We start from the raw sequence: 9,988 nt of genomic DNA, 5'->3' as shown, positions 1-9,988 counted from the left end.
CGCACACACACACACACACACACACACACACACACACACACACTCTCTCTCACACACACACACACACACACACACACAAAGTCACACACACACACACACTATCTCTCTCACACACACACACACACACACACACACGTAAAAAAGTACAAATAACTATAAAGTTTTAATAATCACTCAAATTCTATCAGAATAGTTAAGTCTACATTACACTGTAAAAATTATTTTTCAAAGTTATGTTTTACAAGAAAATACTGTTTCAGTTTTTCTACTTAAATTTTCAGTTTAATTCAATGTTACTTGCTATTTTTTTTTTATTATCTGTGAAATTTACTAGCAATTTCTGTGTGAAAATTGTTTCAAAGTAAATCCTACAGCATTTTTTTTTAATGTGCAACTATAATGATAACAACACATAATAACAATATTGTTAGAATCACTTTCAGAGCAATGTCCAGAACAGAAATCTGGAGTTGGGTTCAAAATTCTTGTTTGATTTTGTTGTCATATTAGAGTTAAATGTTTTTATAGAGGGGATTTTGAATTTCTCTTCTTATCACTTCATAAATCAGAAAATACTGTCAACAGACAGAAAACAAATCAATTTTCAGCATGCTTTTAGGAATAAAATGTTATATAAATCAGTGTGAATGAAATATGAACAAACCCCTCTATAAAAACCTTCAGATTGTAGAGAGGAATAAAACTGTAAGTTTTGGTGTGTGTACGTGCTGCTGAAGTGGAGAAAAAACTCACAGCCTTTAAAGATATGCATTTTCGCCACATTTCTAGGAATAAAATGTTGTATAATTCAGTGTGAATGAAATATGAACAAACCCTTCAGTAAAAACCTTCAAATTATAGAGAGGAATAAAACTGTAAGTTTTGGTGTGTGTAAGAGCTGCTGAAGTGGAGAAAAAACTTTTGAAGATATGGATTGTAATTGAAATCTACAGACGCAAACAGATAAATACAATAAAATTAACACTTAGATGTGCATTTTGGATTTTTTCTTTCTACCAGTCTGAAACAACACTTTATGAAATGCCAAACAGCCCAAAATCTCAAAAATAACCAGTGTTTTACTATTCTGTATTTTGTTTAGCTTTTATTTTATTGTTTTCATATTGATTTTGTTCTTTGCAAATGTACATTCTGTAAAATTTTTATTAAATGAAAGTGTTTTCACTAGCATAACTTTTGATTTTGTTTAAATATACTGTATTTCTTGCTTCTGTTATGATAATATCTTAACATTCCACTAACTACTTTTTAAAGAGCTTTCGTTCTGTCGCTCAGCTCCGTTGGATCAGCCGTGCTGTCGCGCGCTGTACGACTTCAAGCCGGAGAACGAGGGCGAGCTCGGCTTCAAGGAGGGAGACATCATCACTCTGACCAATCTGATCGACGACAACTGGTACGAGGGCATGATCCACGGCCAATCAGGGTTCTTCCCCATCAACTATGTGGACATCCTAGTGCCTCTGCCTCACTAGGCTCCGCCCACCCCCGCTGTTGCCTAGCAACCCAACAGCCGCCTTTATCGTGCATCTGTGCTACAGCTTCACTTCCTGTTCCTGTCGATCAGTGACTCGGAGGATTATGATGATGTTGAGGAGGATTATAGACATTACGGAGTCCCGTCTGAGTGGAGAAACGGTTCAAGTGCTCAGTGTGTGTGAGTGTTTGCGATCCTGGACTCTTCGTTTATATTGTTTTTCTTGTGTTTCAGATTATTTATTTGTACTTCATAAGGGAACTAGCGCTTCACTCTTCTGATCAACCTCACTTAGTCCAGCTCTATCCCAGCATGCTTATAGGAAAGTTCTGGATCTCCAGATGTGTGTTTGATTGCGCCGCTGCTCTCTCTTCGTCACACACGTTAAATCTTTTTCACCTTGCTAAGCAGCGAACAACAAGATGCTGTTGTGATTGGTTAATTTTATTGCTTGCTGATGCATTTTGGCTTTGGCTCAGAACAGAAATGATGCTCCTGTGCTGCAAAAGTGATGTTTTTTCCTCAGTGTTTTTGTATTGTTTCCAGTACGAATATCTAAATATTCTTTAATCAAGATAAATAAATTACTTAAAAACATACTTAAAGTCTTGTTTTCTGAAAAATTAATCAAAATGATGCGAGTTTATGATTAAAACAATAAAAAATATCTGACAATGGCATCTGAAAAATTTCCCCTTTGAATTAAGTTTATTTTTCTGACCCCACTGACAGATATTTTTTCCTTTTTTAAGCAAAAACTCATTTTTTCAATCAATTTTTCATTAAACAAGACTTCGTATTTTAAGACATTTTGTTTCTTAAGTAAGTATATCTTTTTTAGGTATTTATAATGGAAAACGACCAAAATAGGGTAACACTTTACAATGAAGTCATTAGTTAACTTAACTATACAATAACATTTGTTACAGCCTATATTAATCTTTGTTAATAAAAATACAACTATCCATTGTTAGTTCATGTTAGCTCAGGTTCCTTAAATAATATTAACAGATGCCACTTTGTATTAGTAATTGTTGAAATTAACATTACCTAAGATTAATATGTGCTTAAGAATTATTTTTCATTTTTAGTTCTTGTGTTCAAAATGGAATATTGTAGTGTTACCCAAAAAAAATACTAAGTAAGAAAATAATTTTTGCTGTGTGGTTGGGAAACTTTCTCTTTGTTTGCTTGTTTAAGAACTACTTATTGTTCATAATTCCCAGTGAAATATGAAAATGCAATAAGCTTGTTGAACATAGAGCACACACACGTCAACATGACGTATTTTGGAACATGGTAGCTGGTTTGTTATTGGTCCAAAATGGTCAACCTGCCCTAAAACCCGCTTAACCAAGATGGTCTACCAAACTTGAGCTAACAGTTCAACTGATAAATCATCTAGACTAGCGGATGACCAGCAATGTGCAGCCATCATAAGCTAGTTAAACTGGGTTTTCCTTTCTCAGCCTGATGGTAGATGTTTCCTAAAGCAGCATATAAAGTCTTATTTTTTAAATAAGTGGTATTTCCACGAATGCCAAGATTGTGTTACTGGAGTGTGCTGGTTATTGTGTGTGTGATCGTATCCACATAGAATACTAATGATAGTTACTTACTACTGTAGTGTTAGCGGTTAGTCGTTAGTGCCGTGACGTTTGTAACCACATGTGGTTTGAGTAAGACTCTTTTTAATGTTAAACTGATGGATTGATTGCAGCTGATGAACATATATAACGTCTAACAGACTGAAGTGTAGCAGCGTTTGTTGTTTTAGTGGTTGATGGACCATGTTCTTCGGCACAGCTCACACTGTGTGTCGTTTGATGCCTTCAACGCGTTCGGCCTTCGTTTGAAACTCGTGCCGTTTGTCGACCGATGCTTGCGGCCTGACCAGTGACTATGGAAGCTTGTTTCTGCCACAGAATACAAAGATAAAAAAAGCTAATTGCAACTTTATCTCACAATTACGACTTCTTGCTCACAATTGCAAGTTTATATCTAGCAAATTATAAAGCATTATAAAGTTATAATCTCGTAATTGCAGGTTTGCATCTCGCAATTCCTTTTTCTCAGAATTCGAAGTTTAGGCCTATATTTTGCAATTCTGACTTTTTTTTTTGAGTTTACATCTCATTTTCTTTTCGTTTTTACCACAGAATTTAAAAAAAGGTAGTTGCAACTATTTATCTCACAATTCTGGCATTTTTCACAATTCTGACTTTTTTCTTGGAATTCTAAGTTTATATCTCACAATTCTGACATTTTTCGCAATTCTGACTTTTTCTCGGAATTCTGAGTTTATATCTCACAATTCTAACTTTTTTTTTCTCACAATTCTGACTTTTTTCTCGGAATTCTGAGTTTATATCTCACAATTCTAACTTTTTTTCACAATTTTTACTTTTTTCTTGGAATTCTGAGTTTATATCTCACAATTCTAACTTTTTTTTTCACAATTCTGACTTTTTTCTCGGAATTCTGAGTTTATATCTCACAATTCTAACTTTTTTTTTCTCACAATTCTGACTTTTTTCTCGGAATTCTGAGAAATATAAATCTCACAATTCTGACATTTTTTCACAATTCTGACTTTTTTCTCGGAATTCTGAGTTTATATCTCACAATTCTAACTTTTTTTTTCTCACAATTCTGACTTTTTTCTCGGAATTCTGAGTTTATATCTCACAATTCTAACTTTTTTTTTCTCACAATTCTGACTTTTTTCTCGGAATTCTGAGTTTATATCTCACAATTCTAACTTTTTTTTTCTCACAATTCTGACTTTTTTCTCGGAATTCTGAGTTTATATCTCACAATTCTAACTTTTTTTTCCCTCACAATTCTGACTTTTTTCTCGGAATTCTGAGAAATATAAATCTCACAATTCTAACTTTTTTTCACAATTCTGACATTTTTCTCGGAATTCTGAGTTTATATCTCACAATTCTAACTTTTTTTTTCTCACAACTGTGAATTTAAATCTTTTTTGCAAAAAAAAATAAATAAAAGGTAATTTTATCTCTCACCAGTTAGCCTTTGTTTCTTGCAATTGAAAGAAAAATCTATTAATTTTTTTATTCCGTGGCAGAAACGGACTTCCATACTACATGTTCACAGTCAACCGTTTGGGGCCTTATTGAGTCCTCAAGAGAGAAGTGTTCTGTGTTGTCCTAATCGGTTATGCTAAGAATGCGATTTGGGTTTGAGAAAATTGGGCAGATAAAGAGGAGACAGAGATATAAGAGGGCAAAAACAGAGAGGAAAGCGAGAGACTGAGCGAGAGATAAAGAGAGAGAGTCCATTGGCGTCACTGCTCGTAAGGCCTTGATGTGAGTCACTCATGTTTACCTGCGTCAAATGCGGCAGTGTTCCATCTCCTGAGAACCTCGAGACCCTCAACCCTTCCCGAGTCTCTCCCTCTGCTATTACTGCCGTCCGGAATTCTGAGTTTATATCTCACAATTCTGACATTTTTCGCAATTCTAACTTTTTCTCGGAATTCTGAGTTTATATCTCACAATTCTGACATTTTTCGCAATTCTAACTTTTTCTCGGAATTCTGAGTTTATATCTCACAATTCTAACTTTTTTTTTCGCAATTCTAACTTTTTATGGAAATAAGCTTCCATAATTGTTGATTTAGAAATGTAGCGGAGAGTTTCTTCTTTTCGTCATGATTTTACTCAGGGCTGACGAAACGCATCTGTTCTGGAGGACAGCAGTTTTCTTTATATGAGCGTGTGTTTTGTGCCATCTGTTCTCCGTCACGAGTGTCTGAATCAGGTGCGACGCTACAACCCGTGCATAACATCTCCTTCATCGTCATTGTGTTTCTGTTCTGAATAGCCATGAACACAAGCGACGCACCAGCAGATGTTTTGTTTTGATTTCTGCTGTGTTGTGCCGTGTAGCTCCGCCCACACGGCTTCACCTGCGTCCTGATTGGCTGCGATTGTTTAACATCAAATATGCATCACATCGCACCTGTTCGAATCTTATGAGACCTGCGAAGAAGAACATCAAGTCCAGCTCATATTTCACCCCCAAACCCCAATTAGATTTGACTTTTTAAGACAATTAATGTGCAATAATTTTCTGCACTGTCATTATTTTTTATGACAATTAAACATGTTTACAGGGATGGAAATATGAGTGTTACTCTAATGCAAACAAGTTATTGTCAGCTGTAAATTATATTTGTAGAGTACAAATGAAATGTGTATAACTGATTATTTATTTAGCCAAACCTCTTTGGGGGTCTGAATACTTTCCGTACCCACTGTATATATATATATATATATAATTCTTAAAGAGAAAATATTCGCACGTTCATGGTTCTCTGATGACAGTTAATGGTCAGCTAAATAAAATATTTAATAAATTTCATTGTGTTTTGAGATTTTTATGATTGATGATTAGTAATATTAGTTAAAATTATAACTTATTTTATAAAAGAATACATTTTTATTTATTTTTTTAGTAAGTGTTTTGTTTTGGTTTCAAAATTATTTATTTGAATTTTACATTTTTATGATTTAATTATTTATTTTTTGTACACGAGAACTTAGCATAAATCTGTTTAATTTTCATGAAAATAGTCAGGTAATGGTAAAAAAAGCAGACTTCACTTTCTGGATTTGATTACACTTTGCTGTAATAATCTGAGCTGGGCGTTTCTTTGCAGGATTCATGAGGTTGAGACACGCTGTCATTCTGAATCTTAAATCTTGAAGCTTTCTAATGGATCTAATGATTAAATCAGTGTTATTATTGATAGTATTATCACAGATTTCCAGTCAGTCACATCTGATATGGGCAATAACTTTGAAATCACACTCTTTGAGCTCTATATGAATATATATATATATATATATACACACACACAGTGTAAATGTGTGTATGTGTGTTTGAATGGCAGTATAAACACTTGAATCATCGCTCCACGGCACAAACCCGTAATGTGTGTGTGAGTGAAAGCATGTGTGTTGTGCACGTGACGTTACAGAGATTCACTGTTATGAATCGGTTATGATGGTGTACGTCTGTATTTATTTTGCTATTTTCCTGTGCTGGATGACAAACCTGTACCGCTTGATGTGAGAATATAATGAGAATAAACACAATGTCATTGCGGCGGCTCACGACTGTTTCTCACACAAAATGAGTCACGCTTCACTTTTGTCTTTTTATGTCACTGTTGCCTCATTAATATATATTCTAATATATATATATATATACACACACACACACACACACACACACACTACCGGTCAAATGTTTGGGATCAGTAAGACTTGTAATGTTTTTTAAAGAAGTCTCTTATGCTAATCATTGCATCACAGGAATAAATTAGATTTTAATGTATATTAAAATAGAAAACGTTATTTTACATCATAATAATATTTCACAATATAACCTTTTTTCCTGTATTTTTGATCAAATGAATGCAGCCTTGATGAGCATAAAAAAAAATACAAATAAATAAATATATATATATATATACACCACATAAATCCTTTAATGGACTTTTAAAAGGGTTTAAGGCTTTACTTAATCATCAGGTTCCACGTGAAGTTAAACTTATTAAAAACATTTAGAAGTAATGCATATACTTTATATTGGATATTGTGGTAGATATAATATCCAGCCCATTCTGTTATTTTAAATTCATATATTTAATAAATTAAAAAATGTTAAGCATTTTACAAAACAGGAATACTGCATTCTTTGTTAATATATATATATAATTTTTTACTCATTTTACAAGACATACTGGGTGTTCAAACCAGTTTTTCTACTTTTCTCAGTGATTTAAATTCATAACATTTTCAATAAATGCAAAGCTAAAAGATTATATATTCTTATATTCTATTCATGATGTATATTTTATATATTTTTTTTAATAAAATATACCTTTGCACATTATCTATATATATATATATATATATATACACACACAGTAGAATAGAATATCAAAACCTTTAAAAATGTATTATAAAAAAAAGCACCTCTACGCTTCATTGGATCAACGGCTAACAGACGTGTACAAAAATAAAAATAAATTTAAAGAAGCGAACCAAAACCAGAACACTTGCGTTATTGCTGGAGTCGTTAAACATGTACATAAAGAAAAACCCAAGATAACCCTCTGCCGTCTGACATCAGTGAAGCTGCATCACACACAAACACACTCTACTCGTCATCCTCCTCATCTTCATCATCTTCTTCCTCCTCCTCGTCCTCATCCTCTTCATCATCGTCACCATATTCATCCTCAGCCTGGGCCTTTTTAGTCGAGCCCGTCGGTCGGCCCGGCCCCCTTTTAGTGGCTCCGCCCCCTGTGCGGTACACTGCCACCTCCTGCCAATCACAGAGCGCTCACACTCAAGCCACGCCCACATGATTAAATAAACATGACTGTGAGTCCGCGGCTCACCTTCTCGTATTTCTCGCGCAGTTTGAGGGCTTTCTGCTCGAACGGCGCGCGGTCTGTGATGCTCTGCTTCGACCACATCTCTCCCAGCTTCTTGGCGATCTCACCGATGGACAGACTCGGGTTCTCGCTCTTCACCGTCGGCCGGTACTCTGAGCAGAAGATGAAGAACGCAGATCTGCGCAGAGGAAAACCCTTAAAACCACTCAGATCTGGAGTCATGTAGAACAGAAATTATTAGAAGTCATTTTAATAATGATAATAATAATTATTAGTACAATTTTAAATTATAAAATATATCATATAATGATTTTTAATTACACTAATATTTACATACATTATAATATACGCCACATGAATTCTATAATGGACTTTAAGAGTGAAAGTCTTAGATTCTTCCATAATTATCAGATTCCACATGTATTCAAAAACGTGTTAGGAAATAACGCTTATACTTCATATTGGCATATAAATTATTCTCTGTTATTTGAATTCATAACATTTATAAATAAATTCAAAAATTCAAAGCATTTTACACAACAGGAATTCTGTAATCATTGTAAAACAAAGGCCCGGTTTCACAGACAGCGTGTGTAAAATGCACTTTTGTGCGCTCAAAACATGATCTTTCGCGTGCAGAATTGTGGCAGAAATGTAAGCCCATAGAGTACACCCTAAATCACACAGAAACGACAAATTAACGCAATGCACGCGCACGTTCGAATCACTAAACGCGTGTTTATAATGATTTAAAAGTTTCTGGTTTCTGAAATCTGGCAAATCTGCTCTTTATTCTCCGCACACCAGCGCGCGTCTCTCCTCCATGCTGCTGCGTCTCCCACGTGATCGCTTGTGCTGCTGTGCGTGCGTGACGTGCAGGACTGACGGCAGCCTGGACTCGGCGGCTGATTGGCTCAGCTCGCGATCGGGGACGTCCAATCAGCGAGCGCCCACAGAGGAATCCGCAGAGCTGATTGGCGGACTGAAACCCTCGGTGTGGTTCCATGTTTGTAAATCATATGATCATATGACCCCTTTAAATCTGTATGACAATGTATGACAAATAAAATAGTTGTTCAAAAAATTGTATATAAATTATTATAATACTTATTAGTTACATTAATGTACCTAAAAATATATCAACTATAATATAAACCACACAAAACTTTTTTTTTTTTTTTATCACGAAATAAAAGTATAGAAAGGTAATTGCAATCTGGACCTTTTTTTATCGCAATTACTAATTTCACTTGAAATATTATTAATTTCACTTGAAACTTGAAATAAAATCGCAGTTGGGAATTGTGAGATCGCAGTTAACATTTTTATATTTTTATTCGGTGGCGAAAATTTGCTTCCATACAACTTATATAACTGAATTATAATGATTTAAACCATAATATAACTTATTATCATTATTAATTATAATAGAATTAATATTAATATAATTTTAAAATGATAAGAATATAAACTATACGAATCCTATAATGGAATTTTAAAAATAAACAAATTGCTTCGCTTTTGTCCCAAATCAGCAAAGTGTGTACATTAAGGTCGAAAATGATTTTATTTGTTTTCTCGATCCTTATTTACTATAGACCAAGAAAATAAAATAAACGTCGGAAGAGTGTTTGGCGAAAGAGACTTTCCTCCGCTCCGCGCGCGACCGACCCGCGTGACGTCACACACAGTTAGGACATTTAAGTGATTTTTATAAACGTACTTAGAAAAAACACATTACTGGTGTGCATCTTGAGACAAAACAGAGGCACTGGTATATTTTAAGATCAGTCAGTGCAAGTTTCTTTCAGCTGAAACAACTCAGACTTAAATTTTAGTCCAGGATTAGGCTTAAGCCTTGTCTGTGAAACCGGGGGATATATATTTCTATATATATAACAAGATAAACGTGTTAAAGTCGGTGAGCTGGAGACTGATGTGTGTGTCTTACGGCGGGCGTTTCGGGGCGTTCGGGTCTTTCTTCTCCCTCCCCGTCTTGCTGACCACCATCATCACCATCATCATCACCATCATCACCATCACCACCATCATCATCA

General features: G+C 34.7%; 2 protein-coding genes across 2 annotated transcripts in view; one reads left to right on the top strand and one right to left on the bottom strand.

Annotated features, from left to right (window-relative positions):
* The window catches only part of LOC107737966 (endophilin-A3-like), a 9,844-nt gene extending 7,811 nt beyond the window's left edge, over positions 1-2,033 (top strand). Inside the window, exon 6 of the mRNA XM_016549619.1 lies at positions 1,276-2,033. Within this exon, the coding sequence (XP_016405105.1) occupies positions 1,276-1,493 (218 nt within the window). The 3' untranslated portion in view covers positions 1,494-2,033. The remainder of the gene's footprint in view (positions 1-1,275) is intronic.
* A 5,669-nt stretch (positions 2,034-7,702) lies between these two features.
* Positions 7,703-9,953, bottom strand: LOC107737965 (high mobility group protein B2-like; the record flags this gene model as incomplete). The annotated part of the gene is made up of 3 exons (XM_016549618.1): positions 9,883-9,953; positions 7,935-8,109; positions 7,703-7,858 (listed from the first exon to the last, which is right to left on the bottom strand). Coding segments are annotated over exons 1-3 (402 nt in total), but the record flags the coding sequence as incomplete, so codon positions are not given.
* Positions 9,954-9,988: the final 35 nt, after the last annotated feature.

The sequence above is a fragment of the Sinocyclocheilus rhinocerous genome, unplaced genomic scaffold (genome assembly GCF_001515625.1).
Source record: "Sinocyclocheilus rhinocerous isolate Xijiao unplaced genomic scaffold, SAMN03320098_v1.1 scaffold404, whole genome shotgun sequence".
In the NCBI taxonomy this organism is placed as follows: domain Eukaryota; kingdom Metazoa; phylum Chordata; class Actinopteri; order Cypriniformes; family Cyprinidae; genus Sinocyclocheilus; species Sinocyclocheilus rhinocerous.
Note: the sequence above shows the minus strand (reverse complement) of the source record. Positions and strands in the feature narration are given on the sequence as shown.